This window comes from Neoarius graeffei, chromosome 2 (assembly GCF_027579695.1).
Source record: "Neoarius graeffei isolate fNeoGra1 chromosome 2, fNeoGra1.pri, whole genome shotgun sequence".
In the NCBI taxonomy this organism is placed as follows: domain Eukaryota; kingdom Metazoa; phylum Chordata; class Actinopteri; order Siluriformes; family Ariidae; genus Neoarius; species Neoarius graeffei.
The window spans coordinates 57,039,177-57,059,917 of NC_083570.1; the positions used below are offsets into that span (position 1 = coordinate 57,039,177).

Sequence of the window (20,741 nt, forward strand, 5' to 3'; positions counted from 1 at the left end):
TACACACCATACCAAATTTCAAAGTGTACTGTTACTATCTGAGCAAAAAACAATTGATAAGCTCTTATGGTTAGAGTGATATTACCTCTTGAAAAAAAAATGTCAAGTGGCTCAACTTACCCCATGCACGGGGTAAGATGAGCCACTGTGTGGGGTAAACTGAGCCAACACAAAACATGTTAGGTTAACAAAGTAAACAACTTTTATTATTAGAAATGCAATCAATGAATCAAGTCAAGTCAATCAAGTGGGGGATAGGGCCGTTGCATAGAGAAGGGGAGATGAAGAGAGAGGTGATAGAACGAGATGGGATAGGGAGGGATAGATAGATGGATAGAGAGAGAGATATGCGTAGATAGATAGAAAGAGGGATGGTTAGAGAGGGAATGAGAGATATACTATATTATAGAAATTACTAAAACAGTAGAGCAGTGCCAAAAAATCTTATTTCTTTCAGTAGGTTAAAACATTGCTAAAACATGCAGCAATCATTCCATCAATCATTTCATCATTATTCAATGTTCCAAGCGTTCAAATTGCAAGGGAACACCATTTGCCTCTCCCTCCGTGCTGTCCCCCCAACAGTAAAGGGGCGGGGCAATTTTTTCACAATATCCTGTCTTGACAGGACAGCCTCATCTTTCTCTTTGAAGACAAAGGTTGGCTTTCTTGCAGAGCCATGGCATGACCGGCTTCTTTTGAGAAATCTTGCCTCTATTTCAAAGACATCCAATTTGATTATCTGGCCAATGAAGAAATGCACTTTCACCAACTTGGTATAACCTGTCTCTACCTCTCCATTCTTTATCTTTTCAATGAACCTAGTCAGAGTCATCCTGTCCAAATGCATATCCCTCGCCACAGCCCGAATAGGCCTGCCTTTCCTGACTTCCTCTGCGGCTCTCTCCAAAACTGCACGGGACTGTGCGGCCCTGTCTGTTTTTCTTTTGTATGAGTGTGGCATCATGCACACCTGTAATAACAGAGGGCATTATTTTATTTATTAAAAACGTTTTAAACATATTATTTATATTAACATGTTATTTATTTGTTTGTTTATTTGTTGTTGTTGTCATATATGACCAGCAAATGTGAAAACTTAAGTGTCATCCATATTGGGTAAGCTCAGCCACCAATGGGGTAAGTTGAGCCAGTGGCTCAACTTGCCCCACATCTAATGGCTCATCTTACCCCGTGGCCACCATTTTGTAGAAAAATGCTAATAAAGGGGATTAGGCTAATCAAAATTATTTTTATTAGCATTCATATCATAGCTTAGAAAGCCACTAACTTAACCCTAATGTGTCTAAATATTATTCTACTTTTGTCTTCTCTAAATCACCTTCACTGTGGACAAACATGGAATTGACTTAGAAAGCACAAAAACACATTTTTATAAATATCTCCCTCACCTAGTTTGACATGTGGTGCTCCTCTCCACAAGTGTAAGTAAATGGTCCCGCCCCCCTTTGAATGTGGTCACATGGTCACATTTGTTTACTGTTTCTTAGAAACAGGGGGTGGCTCATCTTACCCCCTGGCTCATCTTACCCCGCTCTCCCCTACATATTGTAATAATAATAATATAAGGACATACTACATTGACAAAAAGAGCATTGGTTTTAAAACTTTATCATTAGTATTCATAGTTTATGTTTATTATTAATCCTTTCTTTATGATAAGCAAAGCTGTAGTTAGTTTCACTGTAAATGGAAGCAGAAGCAAGCTTCTTATTTCTCTGTCCCCTAAAAATAAGCATACAACAAAATTACTCATTAGAAGTGAACTGAGAAAGAACAGTGGCCAGTAATTTGGTCTGTTTCCATACTGACTCCATAACTGGGCTTGTAGATGGAATGAACTCTGCTTTTTTGCATGGACGTAATGAACAGAGTAGCTTTGGAGGAACAAAGGCTATCCGACCACACCTGGGCCGTTACATCAAACACCAATGTGCCCAAATAACTCTAAATTCATTTGCTCAAAAAGGGTTTGTGTATGCAGGCACAGAGCTCAAAGCATGCTCTGATGCAGACATTAAAGGGTTTGCATAGAAGATAATGGGTTCTGGCTTGTGCACTGTTCTTTGGTCTCTGCATGCTCTGGTGCTGGTCAATTCACCAGCATCTATGCCATCTTTTTTCTTTCTTTTTTCCCTTCTATCAAATATGTTCTAGCTTGCTTAATGTTAAAATCAAGAAATTCACACAAATACAAAACCCCCCAAAGTTTGTAGTGACATACAGTATATTCAATATGTCAAGGGATCATTTCTTGATTTCCCATGCCAGTCTCTGCCAAATCACTACATTACTTTGAGAAAATGGGAGCACTTTGACCACCTGTGTGTCGCAGCCTCTAATTTTTTCAGTGCTGCCACTCAGAAGCTTGTTATACTGAGAGGAAGAATCAGTTTGGTAAAGACATAAGTGCTGAAGGGCCAAGGCTGTCAGCTCTATTTCTCTTTTCAGTTATTATTAATAATAATAATAATAATAATAATAATAATGGGCGGCGCGGTGGTGTAGTGGTTATCGCTGTCGCCTCACAGCAATAAGGTCCGGGTTCGAGCCCCGTGGCCGGCGAGGGCCTTTCTGTGTGGAGTTTGCATGTTCTCCCCGTATCCATGTGGGTTTCCTCCGGGTGCTCCGGTTTCCCCCACAGTCCAAAGACATGCAGGTTAGGTTAACTGGTGACTCTAAATTGACCGTAGGTGTGAATGTGAGTGTGAATGGTTGTCTGTGTCTATGTGTCAGCCCTGTGATGACCTGGCGACTTGTCTAAGGTGTACCCCGCCTTTCGCCCATAGTCAGCTGGGATAGGCTCCAGCTTGCCTGCGACCCTGTAGAACAGGATAAAGCGGCTAGAGATAATGAGATGAGATGAGATGAGATGAAATAATAATAATAATAATAATGGGCGGCACGGTGGTGCAGTGGTTAGCGCTGTCGCCTCACAGCAAGAAGGTCCGGGTTCGAGCCCTGTGGCCGGCGAGGGCCTTTCTGTGTGGAGTTTGCATGTTCTCCCCGTGTCCGCGTGGGTTTCCTCCGGGTGCTCCAGTTTCCCCCACAGTCCAAAGACATGCAGGTTAGGTTAACTGGTGACTCTAAATTGAGCGTAGGTGTGAATGTGAGTGTGAATGGTTGTCTGTGTCTATGTGTCAGCCCTGTGATGACCTGGCGACTTGTCCAGGGTGTACCCCGCCTTTCGCCCGTAGTCAGCTGGGATAGGCTCCAGCTTGCCTGCGACCCTGTAGAACAGGATAAAGCGACTAGAGATAATGAGATGAGATAATAATAATAATAATAATAATAATAATAATCTCATCTCATTATCTCTAGCCGCTTTATCCTTCTACAGGGTCGCAGGCAAGCTGGAGCCTATCCCAGCTGACTACGGGCGAAAGGCGGGGTACACCCTGGACAAGTCGCCAGGTCATCACAGGGCTGACACATAGACACAGACAACCGTTCACACTCACATTCACACCTATGGTCAATTTAGAGTCAGCAGTTAACCTAACCTGCATGTCTTTGGACTGTGGGGGAAACTGGAGCACCCGGAGGAAACCCACGCGGACACGGGGAGAACATGCAAACGCCACACAGAAAGGCCCTCGCCGGCCACAGGGCTCGAACCCGGACCTTCTTGCTGTGAGGCGACAGCGCTAACCACTACACCACCGTGCCGCCCAATCTCATCTCATCTCATCTCATCTCATTATCTCAAGCCGCTTTATCCTTCTACAGGGTCGCAGGCAAGCTGGAGCCTATCCCAGCTGACTACGGGCGAAAGGCGGGGTACACCCTGGACAAGTCGCCAGGTCATCACAGGGCTGACACATAGACACAGACAACCATTCACACTCACATTCACACCTACGCTCAATTTAGAGTCAGCAGTTAACCTAACCTGCATGTCTTTGGACTGTGGGGGAAACTGGAGCACCCGGAGGAAACCCACGCGGACACGGGGAGAACATGCAAACTCCACACAGAAAGGCCCTCGCTGGCCACAGGGCTCGAACCCGGACCTTCTTGCTGTGAGGCGACAGCGCTAACCACTACACCACCGTGCCGCCCAATAATAATAATAATAATAATAATAATAGCAGCAGCTGCCATGTGTGTAAAATGTTTGGAACAATGTTTGTTATTTTGTAATTTTGTGTTTCAGTCACTTAGTTTAAATCAAATTTATTGTCTTTATACTGTGCACACATGCACACTATACACTGTATGGCCAAAGGTTCGCAGACACCTGACCCATCACATGTATTTTTGAACATCCGATTCCAAATTTAGTCCCTCTTTGCGATCATAATAACCTTCCACTAGATGTTAGAGCATGGCTGTGCGTTTAAATAAATAAATAAATTATATATATATATATATATATATATATATATATATATATATATATATATATATATATTAACACACAGGACCTTCTTGCTGTGAAGCGACAGTGCTAATGACTACACCACCGTGCCACCCCTAGATAGATAGATAGATAGATAGATAGATAGATAGATAGATAGATAGATAGATAGGAGTGGCACGGTGGTGTAATGGTTACCACTGTTGCCTCACAGCAAGAAGGTCCTGGGTTTGAGCCCAGTGGCCGGCGAGGGCCGTTCTGTGTGGAGTTTGCATGTTCTCCCCGTGTCTGCGTGGGTTTCCTCCGGGTGCTCCGGTTTCCCCCAGTCCAAAGACATGCAGGTTAGGCTAATTGGTGGCTCTAAATTGACCGTAGGTGTGAATGTGAGTGTGAATGGTTGTTTGTCTCTGTGTGTCAGCCCTGCGATGACCTGGCGACTTGTCCAGGGTGTACCCCGCCTCTCGCCCATAGTCAGCTGGGATAGACTCCAGCTTGCCTGCAACCCTGTAGAACAGGATAAGTGGCTACAGATAATATATATATATATATATATATATATATATATATATATATATATATATATATATTGCATACTAGGGTACACATAAAAGGAAATGCACCTATGAACTTTCAGCTACACTATATAGGTAAAAGATTGTAGAGACCTGACTATCACATTCATATGCGCTTGTTGAACATCCCATTCCAGATTTATTCCCCTTTGCTGTTACAACAACCTCCACTCTTCTGGGAAGGATTTCCATGAGATCTTGGAGTGTAGCTGTAGGATATGTGTTCATTCAGCCACAAACCATGCATTAGTGAGGTCAGGTAGTGTTTCAGTTTATCCCAATAGGCGTTCAGTTGAGTTGAGGTCATGGCTCTGTTCAGGACACATAAGTTCTTAGAAGAACACAAGAAGAGCACAGCAAAATTATTTTTTTCACAGATCCCAGCTTGTAGGGTCAGAGCCCAGGGTCAGCACCCTTGGAGCATAGATGGTTAAAGGCCTAGCTCAAGGGCCCAGTAACCCAGAGCCTTAAAGGAGATACAGTATGCAGAACCTTTATTTTTAAATACATTTCTGAGTGGATAGTATCTCCATCCTTGAGTCTTGCATGCTGCATAATTGCGAATAAAAACATATATATTTTTGAGAGTTAAAATCGGCCGCAAAGTTGGCATTCAAGCTGCCCCGCTGAGCCAGCCAGCCTTGAGTGGGTGACGTCACAGCAGGAACCGGTGCTATAGACCAAAGCCAGACTTGGCAGGCGAGAGTGGTTACAATGGCCTCTTCGTTCAGATTTATTGGAGATTCTTCGGATTCCTCAGATAGTAATACACGTGACTGTGATAGTCCTGAAATTGGAGTGTGTGTACATGCTACTGCTATACACGTAGAACCGTATCAGTTCGAACCATTGGAAAATGAATCTGATAGTAACACGTCGGCCACGGAGGCCCCCACCTTACGAAATAAAGCCAGAGAACAAAGCTGTCTAGAGAATTGGATGGAATTGAGTGTTGTTGTTTTTGTTATGTAACCAAATGAGAGTCGCATCTTACCCGTCTGTGTTCTCGCTTCTTGAAGGCCGAGCTTGTGGCCAATTATTTTGAAACAATCTTACTTTCAGTTCTTCGTTCATTCACTTCTTCCACATAAGGGCAAGATGTTGCTGCTGAGGCAAGCATATCCAGCGGGGAGGAGGAAGCATATCCAGTGGAGAAATCTGATGACTGGTCCACTCATTCTCCAATTTCTCTATACTGAGTATGCCACCATTACTGCTCAGTTCACACTCCAGGAGAACTGGTGCAACTGAACTTACTTTCCTTTTCTTGTAGTTTTCTTTTCCTTGAGTTGTTGGTACTGCACCCTCTTTCAATATGGGCTTATAGCCAACGCTCCTCAACAGATCAGAGGTTTCATACGAGTCCTCAGTAAAATGTGCAGAGCAGAGGAGAGACCACTTTGCAGGCGCCCAATCCGTGAACTTCTCGCAAAACGCGTCCAAATCTTTGCAGTTTGAACATTCTTGGGCCATGAATGCAACGTAAATCCACCTTCTGTTGTGTTGCTGCACCGGCCAAAAACACATCTACATGGCATGGCAATAAATTAGCTCAAAATGGAGGATCGGAGTTGCAGTCAGCTCTGTGTTTTAGTATAGCGGAAATGACAATGAGACCGATAGACTTCCTGCTGTGATGTCACAGATGTCAAGGTCATTCGCTCAGACCGCTACCTATATGAATCACTTTAATCGTAAAAATTACTATATTAGATTTATTGTTAGCGCTTAAAACTATTCCTATGCCATTCTTGAGGTCTCAAGGCATTTATAAACAAAAAGTGAGGCCATGGTTCTGCGTATATGCTTTAAGTATTGAGCCACCACTTCAACCTTCGCAAGCTGTGTCTTTATGGAGGCTCACTGGCACATTGTCATGCTGGAACAGGTTTGGGCCTTTTAGTATCAGTGAAAGGAAATTATAATGCTACAACGTACAAAGACATTCTATACAATTTTATGCTTTCAACTTTGTGGCAACAATTAAAGGAAGGCCCGCATATGGGTGTGATGCCAGGTGTCCACATACTGTACCTTTGGCCATATAGTATAAAGACATAATTCTCCTGGTTTGAGAAGCTCCTATTGTTTTGCTGGACAGTAATGTTGGCTTTAAGTTGTATGGGTTGCGTTGTAGTCAGATTATGTCTTGTAATTGTTCACTATTAAATTTCACTTACTCCTCTTGCTTGAAATGAATAGGTGAACAGTTGAGTGCTTTGAAATGGAGAGATGAAAACAAAAAACTGTCACCTCATTCTACCCTCAGACACAGGCTGCAAAAGTCAATCACATGACCTGAGAAGGTTTGGCTGGTCCTCCGCCATGTCTGTGTACTGTACTTAGTAAAATGAAAGCTAGGATTAATCGTAAATATTATCAATGGATGAGCCAAAGAAGATTAAATATTTTCATTATAGATATACTCCTCCAGGAAAGCACTGTGAGTAATTGCTGCAGAGGGCCATCCTCCCTACACTTGTACTGCTGCATTTATTTTATTTTACTGACTCAGTTAAACATTATCGGAGCAAAGCAAATTAAAAGAAAAATAACTTTCCTTTTTTTAATTTTTTTGTCCTCTTTACATTTGCTTCAATCTCATTTTCATTTCCCCCATCCACTCTTTTTCTTGCAAACTGCCTCTCTGTCCTGTTATACCTGTTATCTAACAGTGTGTGGTGTGTAGGTGGGGATTATATTCACACACTCATGGATATCAGCTGCATATAGTGCAGCAGAAGTGCACTTCTATATTCCACCGTCCCGCTCTGCTGGAGGCCCACAGTGTACCGTGCGCTCGGACCACGCAGTACATTCAAACCAGGATAGTGTTAACATTTCACTTCCCTCATGCACGCCCAACACAAAGTGAAATAATGCCGCATAGATGAATCAGCTTGTGCTTTACCAATTGAGTGAAGCTGAATTGAGCCTTTGTTTAAATTTATAGGAAGTTTAAGTTGTCCATTTGACTGACTGCAGATAGTGATTTTTGCTGTAGTTTACGTCGTGCAACACACACACACACACACACACACACACACACACACACACACACACTGCTTTATCTATATCAATTAATCTATTGCAGCTATTACTGCTGATTCATTTCATATATTGCTTTATTTCCCCCCAAATAGCTCTGCAAAACATCCGCGTGTAACCATTAACTCGAATTTAACAGTGGGTGCTGAAAATGACTTCATAATGTGCTCAAAACTGACACTGCATTAGCACATGATCCTCTCATGTTACTGAGCTGATGGAGTAAGTCACTGGAACCTCAGAAGTGTGTGTGTGTGGGAGAAGAACCTGTACGTCCTACAAACAGTTCAGGGAATGCATAGTACATTGAGTGGGTTTCTATTTGCCTGGTTTTATGTAAAGCTAAGTAGGAGGGAGGCTTGGCCTCTGTGGAGGCGGATTGTGGCCTTTATAGTATACGGCGTTATACTGACGATGCTTCCTGGTACCTTTATTTATCTCGTTATAGTTATAAATCTCCTGCAGTATGTTGCTGACACATTTGTGCTCCTATAGAAATAACAGCTGATTTCCATTCTTGACCAACAGGTGGCAACACAGCTTCATTCGAACATGGGCCAATGAGAGGAGGTGGGAGGGAGGACTGTAACATGTTCAGAGAGGTGAGCTGATAAAAGTGTGGTTCTGAGGCAGTCAGCTGGGAAGCGTGTGAAGGCAGAAGACACAGCTTTAGGCATGGAGTGAAACAAAAAGGCAGATAAGAAGACAACTATGGGTCCTGCTGCTGCCTGAGGGTTCCACACTTCCTGGACTTGGTACATTGTTTAGAGACAGTGTCTGGTGTCTCTGGAAAGAAAGAAAAGTAAAAAAAAAAAGAAGAATAAGAGGCAAGGAAAAGGCTGAGCCCTGGAGAAAGTGTTTGTCTGAGACAAAGTCATATTGTTGTCAGTGGGTGGTGGAAGAACAGGCTCCAGAACATGGACGAGGAGAAGGAAAAGTTTACTCTAAGAGCCTCGGACACAATTTCAGTGTTCACACACATGTTCAGACAGCTGCACTTCCTGGTATGTGATGAGGACTGATTGCCTGAGCTGCTTGGTGGAATCAACTCCCACATCATGGAGATCAAGCATATTGTGATACTCTCATTGACAAGCCAAGGATATTTCCTGTAATAACATAAAAACAGACTTCTGATTTAAAAAAAAAAACAACCCAAAAAACCTTGTTTTCTCTGGTTGTCAGAAGTTTCACCACACTGTAAATGTTTACAAGTGTATAAAATCATGTTTGTGTGAGATGGAATATCTCTACCTGGACTCAATTTGCCTTGTGACCTCATGATGGAGGGAGATGGAGACCGAGGTGAGATGTCTGCCAACCTGGATGCTCTGGTGGATGGTAAGGAACAGGCAACTCCAGGATCAGCATCATCATCCTGCTCAGATCTGTCCACCTCTACCCCTGCAGTTCAACCCTGTCCACACACCACCAAGACCTTCAGTGGACTCCGGTTCTTTGGCAGAAAGTGAGTGAGTGTGTGCGTGCGTGCGTGTGTGTGTAGCTGCTTTAAGTTCTGAACAATGGAGCAAAGTCAAAACCTCACCCAAAAAAGACTTTGAAATAAACAATAGGTAATGAATCTCAGATGAGCCAGAATAGTTACACCTTGAGCACCAGCATTCTTTACAGCTGGTTTCTCACCATAACTGTTTTATAGTTCAAAGCTCAGTGCAGTACTTTCACTTTTCTTTAGTTATTCTGGATTTTAGTAATATTCTTGTGGAATACTGCTTATTTAAAAACAAATCCCAAATGTATATCTGCACTTTTCATATTTTGCTTTCTATTACAAATGGATTATACTGTACATGTCAATTGTTTTTGCTGCCGTTAACACTCTTATACCCAACATCGCTTCTTCACTGAATTTTACTCAAATATTGAAGGTTTTTAAATGTGCAAGATCAGATTTCATCAAGTGGGTACACTAATCCTACAATCTCTTGTGGTTTGCCGAAAATGGCTGCCTTAATGGATTCTTAAAGAAGTTAATTAAGATCTATTATTGTCAAACCTGTTGGGACCATGGTCACACCCACCCTTCTAGTGCACTGCTGACCTTGTGCTTTTTAGAGCTAACCTACGAACTACGCTGCTGGTTTCAAATTCGAAAAGAGTGTGTTTTGTTTACATTTGATTAGATCCTGGCTTTTGCAATCAGTGTGTGTGTGTGTGTGTGTGTGTGTATATATATAAAACAGGTAGTTTAGGGGGTTAACATTTGATAGACCAGTAACACAGAATAATAAGATAGGAAGTAAGAAAGAAGAAGCATTCATTTTTAAAGCTACAACTTCATATCATTTCATCTGACCTCCTGATGCATTACACTACAAATTACCACTACTGGGCGGCATGGTGGTATAGTGGTTAGCATGGTCGCCTCACAGCAAAAAGGTTCTGGGTTTGAACCCAGTGCCCAACTGGGGCTTCTCTGTGTGGAGTTTGCATGTTCTTCCCGTGTCTGTGTGGGTTTCCTCTGGGTGCTCGGGTTTCCCCTACAGTCCAAAGACATGCAAGTTAGGTTAACTGGTGACTCTAAATTGTCCATAGGTGGGAATGTGTGTGGGAATGGTGGTTTCCCAAGCACGGAAATGGGAAGATTGCAGCAGGAAGGGCATATGGTATGTGGATCAATACGGTCCACATGGACCCTGACCTGGCAGCAGTGCTGGACAAGGGAGAAGATGATGATGATGATGACAAATTACCGTTACTGGTCTGCTGGCTGGATTTTTATGTGGAAAAACATATACGGAGTTCAGTGTGTGCGTTGAATTAAATGTGGTGATTGTATCTAGTGTAATCATATCTGAGAAGCATAAAAATATGAAAATGGATGAAATGATCAAAGTAACACTGACATTTTTTTAAGATTCTGTTTAGGCTGATCAAAACAGTCAGTGTGGGTGCAGTTTTCCGCATGCACAGTGAACTTCTTTTTAATGAACCATATTCAGTCCTGTTAAAATGGATTTGAAATGGAAATAGCTGTATCTGGCCTCAGTGCTTTAGTTGTACATAGTATAAGTGGACTTAAAAGAGGACTCAGATCTCCTTCTGGATATTTTAGAAGTTATGAGCTCTCAGACCACTTGTTTACTCCCCAGTCCCTTTACCATTTTGCAATTGCTCTGTAACACAAAACTAAGGATAGTGTAATTCAAAATGTTACTTTACATGGTGCTATTACAACCCTAAATCGGGATGGTATGTTGAAATGGAAATTAAAACTGAAAACAATGATTTGTAAATAATCTTTGACCTGTACTGCAATCAGAACAATACAACAGCGTATTGTTTGATGTTTTACTTCATGAATTTTCTTGTTTTTTTTTTCAAAGTAAACACTTCAATTTTGATTCTTGCAACACATTTCAAAAGAATTTGGGACAGTAAAGTATTTACTACTTTATAATGTGTCCATTCCTTCTCACAACATTTAAAAAATGTTTAGGGGCTGAAGACACCAAGTGATGAAGCATTTCAGGTGTTATTTTATCCCATTCTTCCTGTAAACAGGTTTAAAGGTATGCAACAGTCCAGTGTCATTGTTGTCATATTTTTTTTTTTTTTTGTTTCAAAATTCACCACACATTCTCTATTGGGGACAGGCGGGATAGGCACCCTTTTCCTCCACAGCTATTCCTTTGTAATGTGTACAGAATGTGGTTTTGCAATGTCTTGTTGAAATCTGCATGGGCGTCCCTGGAAAAGATGTCGTCTTGAAGGACGTTGCTCCAAAATCTCAATGTACTTTTCTGCAGTAATGCTGCCATCACAGAAGTGTAAGTTACTTTTGCCAAGGGCACTGACACAACCCCATACCATGACAGACCCTGGCTTTTGGACTTGTTGCTGGTAACAGTCCGGCCTGAGTTTCCCAAAACCAATGCAGCACAAAGATCATCTTTAAATGGTAGAGTGAGCAGCACAATGAACGCTCTCTCCATGTTAAGATGCTCTTAGCATTAAGAGGCTTTTGGGAAACCCACCCCTGGATGGTCCTTTTCATCTTTGGTCTGGATCACACACTGTCCATTTCTTACAAAATTAAAAAAAAAAAAGACCTAGATTACTGATTTGTCTCATCACAATACACGTTTTCACTGTGTGATGGTCCATCCCAGATGCCTCCAAGCCCAAAGACATTGACGGCGCTTCTGGACACAGTTAACAGGACACAGGCTTCCTTTTTGCACATTAAAGTTTTAACTGGCATTTGTGGATGTAACTTTGTATTCTAGTGCTTGCCAAAGGCTTGCTAAAATAATCCCGAGCCCATGTGGTTATATCAGCTACAGTGGTGCTTGAAAGTTTGTGAACCCTTTAGAATTTTCTATATTTCTGCATAAATATGACCTAAAACATCATCAGATTTTCACACAAGTCCTAAAAGTAGATAAAGAGAATCCAGTTAAACAAATGAGAGAAAAATATTATACTCGGTCATTTATTTATTGAGGAAAATGATCCAATATTACATATCTGTGAGTGGCAAAAGTATGTGAACCTCTAGGATTAGCAGTTAATTTGAAGGTGAAATTAATCAGGTGTTTTCAGTCAATGGGATGACAATCAGGTGTGAGTGGGCACCCTGTTTTATTTAAAGAACAGGGATCTATCAAAGTCTGATCTTCACAACACATGTTTGTGGAAGTGTATCATGGCATGAACAAAGGAGATTTCTGAGAACCTCAGAAAAAGCGTTGCTGATGCTCATCAGGCTGGAAAAGGTTACAAAACCATCTCTAAAGAGTTTGGACTCCACCAATTCACAGTCAGACAGATTGTGTACAAATTGAGGAAATTCAAGACTATTGTTACCCTCCCCAGGAGTGGTCAACCAACAAAGATCACTCCAAGAGCAAGGCATGTAATAGTCGGCGAAGTCACAAAGGACCCCAGGGTAACTTCTAAGCAACTGAAGGCCTCTCTCACATTGGCTAATGTTAATGTTCATGAATCCACCATCAGGAAAACACTGAACAACAATGGTGTGCATGGCAGGGTTGCAAGGAGAAAGCCACTCCTCTCCAAAAAGAAGATTGCTGCTCGTCTGCAGTTTGCTAAAGATCACGTGGACAAGCCAGAAGGCTATTGGAAAAATGTTTTGTGAGACCAAAATAGAAATTTTTGGTTTAAATGAGAAGCATAATGTTTGGAGAAAGGAAAACCCTGCATTCAAGCATAAGAACCTTATCCCATCTGTGAAACATGGTGGTGGTAGTATCATGGTTTGGGCCTGTTTTGCTGCATCTGGGCCAGGATGGCTTGCCATTATTGATGGAACAATGAATTCTGAATTATACCAGTGAATTCTAAAGGAAAATATCAGGACATCTGTCCATGAACTGAATCTCAAGAGAAGGTGGGTCATGCAGCAAGACAACGACCCTAAGCACACAAGTTGTTCTACCAAAGAATGGTTAAAGAAGAATAAAGTAATATTTTGGAATGGCCAAGTCAAAGTCCTGACCTTAAGCCAATCAAAATGTTGTGGAAGGACCTGAAGCGAGCAGTTCATGTGAGGAAACCCACCAACATCCCAGAGTTGAAGCTGTTTTGTACGGAGGAGTGGGCTAAAATTCCTCCAAGCCGGTGTGCAGGACTGATCAACAGTTACTGGAAACGTTTAGTTGCAGTTATTGCTGCACAAGGGGGTCACACCAGATACTGAAAGCAAAGGTTCACATACTTTTGCCACTCACAGATATGTAATAGGCCCTGTGATGACCTGGCGACTTGTCCAGGGTGTACCCCGCCTTTCGCCCGTAGTCAGCTGAGATAGGTTCCAGCTTGCCTGTGACCCTGTAGAACAGGATAAAGCGGCTAGAGATAATGAGATGAGATGTAATATTGGATCATTTTCCTCAATAAATAAATGACCAAGTATAATATTTTTGTCTCATTTATTTAGCTGGGATCTCTTTATCTACTTTTAGGACTTGCGTGAAAATCTGATGATGTTTTAGGTCATGTTTATGCAGAAATATAGAAAATTCTAAAGGGTTCACAAACTTTCAAGCACCAATGTATAGATGAATGATGGCTCTTGATACAGTGCCGTCTGAGGGATCAGAGAGCACGGGTGTTCAGCTTAGGCTTGCGCCCTTGCCCTTTACACACTGAAATTCCTCCAGATTCCTTGAATTGTTTAATGATATTATGCAATGTCGAGGATGAAATATTCAAATACCTTGAGGAACATTATTGTTTTTAAAAATTTTGGTCATTTTCTCATGGATTTGTTGACAAACTGGAGATACTCAGCCCATCCTTGCTCCTCAAAGACTAGGCCTTTCCTGGATACTGATTTAATACCAAATCATGATTACAATCACCTGTTGATATTACTGGCTTCAAATCACATCATTGTTTTACCTCATTACTAGCACTAAATTGCTCCGGTCCAAACTTTTTTTGAAATGTGTTGCAGGCCTGAAATGCAGGAATGGATACATGTTAATAAATAAAATTAAGTTGACCAGAAAAAACATGAAATATTTTGGGTTCATACTGTTTGCACTGAAATACACATCAGAGTAGAATTAGAAATCACTGCTTTCTGTTTTTTAAATTTGCATTTTCTATACGTCGCAACTTTTTCTGATTTGGGGTTGTATTTGGCTGTGGATGAAAAACGGAGAGCATAGCAACAGAATTGAAATGAAATACCAGAAGTACTTGAGGGATAAAAAGAAAGTAACAATATTTTTGTTGCTGAACCATCAAAACCATGCTTCATGCCTTTCTTTTTCCTGCCTAGCTAAATTTCTAATGCCACAGTGCCTCTATTGACCTGTCTGTCCTGTTGCTACCCAACACTGCTTACTTTTTTCTTTTTTTAAAAAAAACCTTGGTTTCTGCAAGGTTACAGAAGATTGCAGCTATGTATGGATGGTAAACACTATTTCATCTCATCTCATTATCTCTAGCCGCTTTATCCTGTTCTACAGGGTCACAGGCAAGCTGGAGCCTATCCCAGCTGACTATGGGCGAAAGGCGGGGTACACCCTGGACAAGTTGCCAGGTCATCACAGGGCTGACACATAGACACAGACAACCATTCACACTCACATTCACACCTACGCTCAATTTAGAGTCACCAGTTAACCTAACCTGCATGTCTTTGGACTGTGGGGGAAACCGGAGCACCCGGAGGAAACCCACGCAGACACGGGGAGAACATGCAAACTCCGCACAGAAAGGCCCTCGTCGGCCACAGGGCTCGAACCCGGCCCTTCTTGCTGTGAGGCGACAGCGCTAACCACTACACCACCGTGCCGCCCCCACTATTTATTTATGTATGTAACTATGGATTATCCATGGCTGATGGGACTCACCTGGATACCTTTTTAGACATGTGCACACATGCCCAGACCTACAAAAAGTCACATAGAGAATGTAGTAGTTGATATGCATACCATTTTTTTTTTTTTAAACTCATTGTTCCCTGGAACTGTTTTGCTGTTCCCCTTGGGTTGGCATTGGTTTCAAATGATGGGTACACTTAGAGATTCCTAACTGTAAGAATCACCAGAATAACCTATGCCACAATGTTATGAGGAACCTACCCAACTTTGAGCTGACTGGAAAGGTGTTCTGAGATAATTGCTGTATGCATGCCACTGGGAGGGGCAACATTAACACTGTATTAACACTGCAGAATCTGGGGAAGGTATGCAGTAATGCCTACTTTGCAGAAGCACAGACCTGCCAGAGTGGCACACTTCATCGGAGTGGCACAAGTAATGCATGCCTCATGAAGTGCCATGTTACAACAGGGGCTGTGTGTCTGGCCCACCATTTGATGTTCACTACCCACTGGGCCAGTTTCCATTTAGAGCTTTTTCCCCATGAAAGATGAACAGTTGATCTGGGAATTGAATTGCTGCTATATAGTCCAAATTGTACAATAGTGTGTATGTTGGGCATAGCAAGGAAGGAACACTCAGCAAGTTCTACATCCTGGAACACTGGTAGGTTAATTAATTGGTTAACAAGTGTAGGTGATATGACTTTGAGCAGAAACCAAGGGTTCAACCGCAAAGTGACTACAATGTCAACACAAGGGATGCCCAAAGCTTCTGACATAGATAACATTGCATATCAACATAGCTGGTCAATGCTGAGGCAGTAGGCAAAAAGTTGGTATTTATCCTCAGCTTCTAGTGAGCTTAAACGTTGGCTGTACAAATGGGAACCCTGTAATTGCTAGTAAGTGACAGGCCTGCTAGACTTCGGAGGGCAGGTGATGTGGAAACTGAGGAATTCATTGTTGAGGGAGGAGCAAGTTCCAACCCCATTGTGTTATTAGTAATCTGGCTAACGAAGTGCAATTATGAACAATATCTCACCACACGAGCAGCACCTAGTCACAGACATGTTGGTTTGGTTAGATGGTGAGGCAGAGGAAGATGGAGCATAGAATGGACCAGAGCTGTACAACTAACATAGGAAGCTCAATACTGAGGGAGACCACTTAAGAATGTTAAGTGCACTTAGCCTCACACCTACTAGTCAGGAGGCTGAGGGGGCTGCAGGACTGAAGAGAAGTGCTGAGGATTCTCTCTGTACTTGGTGATTAGAAGGAATGAAATAGAACCTTAGATTCTTTATCTATAAAGCAAATTGTAAAGTGGACTGAGACCACTTTGTTTCATAATGCATACATAAAATGGACTCCATGGTTCTCTTGTGGGGTGACACGGTGGTGTAGTGGTTAGCACTGTCACCTCACAGCAAGAAGGTCCTGGGTTCGAGCCCAGTGGCCAGCAAGGGCCTTTCTGTGTGGAGTTTGCTTGTTCTCCCTGTGTCCGCGTGGGTTTCCTCTGGGTGCTCCGGTTTCCCCCACAGTCCAAAGACATGCAGGTTAGGTTAATTGGTGGCTCTAAATTGACCATAGGTGTGAATGTGAGTGTGAATGGTTGTTTGTCTCTGTCTCAGCCCTTCGATAACCTGGCAACTTGTCCAGGGTGTACACCACCTCTTGCCCATAGTCAGCTGGGATAGGCTCCAGCTTGCCTGCAACCCTGTAGAACAGGATAAGCGGCTACAGATAATGGATGAGGTTCTCTTGTGGTTTATTTTATTGGTGTTTTGAGTTTATTTCTTATGCAGACCTCTTAAGTGATCTGCATCTGGCGGGTCAGACCTGCAAAATGATATCCAAACCAGCTGACCCACCATGACATGAAAAAACCTGCATCAGAAAAATCTGAAGAGTAATGCCAGGAATGACCTGTCAGGATTTATAGCAGGGCTCCCCATGTACAAAGCGTAGCTGAAAGTGTCAGCCTAACCACAGAGAACCTGACTGTAAGTGCAAGGCAATGTATCTCATAAACACTTGACCACCGGACAACGAAATTTGTATCTTTTATTTACGTGAGATAGATGGGTTTTTATCCAGTGCTTATTTGGATTATTGACTAACACATTTTACACTCGTCGGGAGCTCTGCTTTTAGGCAGTGTGTGTGTGTGTGTGTGTGTGTGTGTGTGTGTGTGTGTATTTCTAAGCTTCAACTTGCCAATAAGTGTTTTTGGACCAATTAGCAGCTTATTAAACAAGTACGTGTGTATATATACACACATGTACAGGGCTTGTATGTCTTCTGGTATGTATGGGTTTAGTTGATTGATGAATGAAATCTGGTCTTTTCATTCACAACAGTCTGACTACTCGACCACTTCCAAACCTGCTTTTTGACAGTTCACATGCCGAGATTTTCCGATTGCTTTGACAGGACCTGTGAGTTTAGAAACCTACAGACATATGACAGATGCTGTCATTGTATGCATGTACATATGTAAGTTAATCTTTATAATTATTGATCTCTACCATATGTAATTTATATCTCACGTGCATGATCGATCATTTGTATAATCATGTCAGATTATGATGGACCAAGTACAAGTATACTAAAGAAAAGAAAACGTGCATTCTAAAACTAAGTTCAATAGAGAGTGGGTTTTTATTTTTATTTTTTTGCATTTCCGTGTATACAGCCTGTGAAAGATCAGCCAGTCAAAGCTTTCTGCACAGTAAGTATGTATTATTTTTAATAACTTATTTACAAGATCTAGGCCTAATGGTTAACTTTTCCTTTACAGTATATTACTGGTTTGTAAAGAGATCCATATGTTGGAAATATCCCAGTGTTTTAATGTATCTAAAATCTAGATCTGCAGCTGATAGACTCTAGTGCAGGCCTGTAATAGCCGAATGTCTGTCATGATCTAAGACTAATGTGTGATTTATCAAATGTCAACGTTGTTGCCCCGACAAAATAACACTACTCGGTGCTGTCAGACACTAAACATGTGCTGTTATAAACTCTCAGCAGATACACAGTCCACTTGCAAGTTTTGATAAGAATATAAATCTCATAAAAATAAGCTGAATTGCTTGGAAATTGTGTATTTCAATGACATTAAAAAATTATTTGGGAGGACACCCCCCACTCCCCAGCGGCTTCGCTGTTGTCAATCAGCCTCCGGCATCGCTTCAGAAATGGACCAGCCTTTGGAAGTTGGAAACTTGGGACCTATGTTTATGTTCACATATGGACAAAAAGTATTGCGTCATCAACCTATGACCACTTGGAATGCTGAAATGTGTGACAACCTGCCTTAGATCTCTTGTTTAAACACCCTTCCAAACTATATTGCATTCATGTCAATGATGGCAAACGTTCTTTGAAAACTAAGTTCTCACTTGTGATTTTGTCCATCGTGTAGCACTCTCCAGTTTATTGGATAAGTGTGTGTTCGTGTGTGTGTGAACTCATGTATTCCACCTGCTCTGTCTAAGAAAGAGGCAGCTGTTTTGGTGCTTTGCTAGTATATGTTCACTGAACTTGTGTAATCTGATAATGTCACACACCCCACAGCCACCTGAGTTTTGTTTTGAAAAAGTAAGTCCACCGTGCCAAAAGTAGAACAGTGACATGAATCTGATTTTCTACAGAGCTGCTGGGTGACGCTATATCCCAGCACCAAAACAAGCTTTCAAACAAACTGATTTATTGCAAACATTTTTAACGTGCCTATTCTGAGACTCATTAAAGTAGGTCTTCTAAACACATACAAATGATGCAACTCGCAGTTCACATTTGTATTAGTGGTCCCAGTCAAGACCTGAAGAGGGACAGACCCATTTCTGCTGCTATCTTTACCATCTCTCCCTCTCCACTCCTGCTATGTATAGATCAGGGTCAGAGTCTCAGTAGTGGATTTTGTGTGTGTGTGTGTGTGTGTATGTAGTGCTGGGGCATTAAATGATGCTCTCCTGAGCTCTGACTCAAAGGAATTAGGCCAGCTGTTTGATTGAAGTTGGCCTGTGGGGAGATGAACTAGTGGACCTGAAACAAGGCAGTGAAGGTATTCACATGTCTATTTGAACACTTTGAAACATTTACCATCTCACTTGTGTATTACATTCTACCAGTCAATCCAGCTATTAGCACTGACATGCAAGATTCAGTTGGAGCATTGTACTCTGCTGTTTGCACATGGTTTATTTATTCATTCATTCACGGCATGGTGGTGTAAGTGGTTAGCACTGTCGCCTCACAGCAAGAAGGCTCTGGGTTCGAGCCCAGCGGCCAACGGGGGCCTTTCTATGTGGAGTTTGCGTGTTCTCCCTGTGTCTGTGTGGGTTTCCTCCGGGTGCTCCGGTTTCCCTTGCAGTCCAAAGACATGCAGGTTAGGCTAATTGGTGGCTCGAAATTGTCCATAGGTGTGAATGTGTGTGTGTGAATGGTTGAGAGGAGAAAACCTCTATAATAATTCCGTAGAAGGCAACGGGAAACTACTACTGTAATGTTCCCCAGAGACTTTGATGGCTGAAGCCGTCAGAGCAGCCACACCACTGTAGTGATATGTCAAAATAGATGGATTTATTTATAAGAATGAAGACAGGATATATGATGTACATGATGGAAGGAGCTAAGATTTTGAGATATAGTCTTGAAATATAAAATTGTTCGTAGACGCATCTTCACTTATAAACTCTCAGGGCAAGGCAAAGAATGGATATTTGGGAAGTGTCCTGCAGATGGCGACAGTGCTATATGTAGTCCTTTTGCTCTGAGAGCCATTACTTTTGTGGTTGCTTGGCAATCACAGTCAACCCTACTGTCATGTTGGGACAACAGGGGAATGTCCAGGGCCTTGGTTGGATGGTAGCCCAGGGGGCACAGTGACATAGAACAGGCATATTCGATCCAGATATTGTGGTCAGAGTGTTAGGTTTAAACTTTTAATTAAACTTCATGTTAAAAATCCAATCCAAACCAAAAAACCCAGAGTTGTTCCATTTGTATCCACAGATCTTTCTTTCTTTCTTTCTTTCTTTCTTTCTTTCTTTCTTTCTTTCTTTCTTTCTTTCTTTCTTTCTTTTAAAAGTTGCAATTAAAAAATTAAAACAAATGTATAAATAATTTATAAAATGTATATATTTGCATATTGGTTTCAGCATACATTGTGCTTATCGGTGGTCTTTGGTGTTTAGTGTGACTCTGCTTTATCCTCCTAGCTGGCATCTTTGTGAAACTCCCAGACAAGCTTTCTTTAAACAAACCTCCCTGAGTTTCCTAGCAACATGTGATAGGAAATACACACAGTGCACAAAGTACCAGTTAACAAGGTACATCAAGTTTTTTTTTTTTTTTTACACAGCCTGAGTAATTAACAAGTAAAGCTAAATACTTATTGGACAACTGTATTATC

General features: G+C 41.9%; 1 protein-coding gene and 1 long non-coding RNA gene across 8 annotated transcripts in view; both read left to right on the top strand.

The window, feature by feature from the left end:
* The first annotated feature begins 8,602 nt into the window (after positions 1 to 8,602).
* Positions 8,603 to 20,741, top strand: part of dgkzb (diacylglycerol kinase, zeta b) — a 59,932-nt gene continuing 47,793 nt past the window's right edge. For 5 of the 7 annotated variants that reach the window (XM_060914501.1, XM_060914508.1, XM_060914503.1 and 2 more), the window contains exon 1: positions 9,394 to 9,469. Coding sequence is in view for 1 of the 7 variants with exons in the window: in XM_060914509.1 (XP_060770492.1) it covers positions 9,282 to 9,469 (188 nt within the window). In the remaining 6 variants the exon portion in view is untranslated. Of the gene's footprint in view, positions 9,470 to 20,741 lie in introns of all 7 variants that reach the window. The other 2 variants (XM_060914509.1, XM_060914507.1) reach the window with 2 other exon arrangements.
* Positions 17,766 to 20,614, top strand: LOC132881717 (uncharacterized). The gene is made up of 3 exons (XR_009654070.1): positions 17,766 to 17,818; positions 18,018 to 18,053; positions 20,548 to 20,614. It is a non-coding gene; the product is annotated as an uncharacterized LOC132881717 (long non-coding RNA).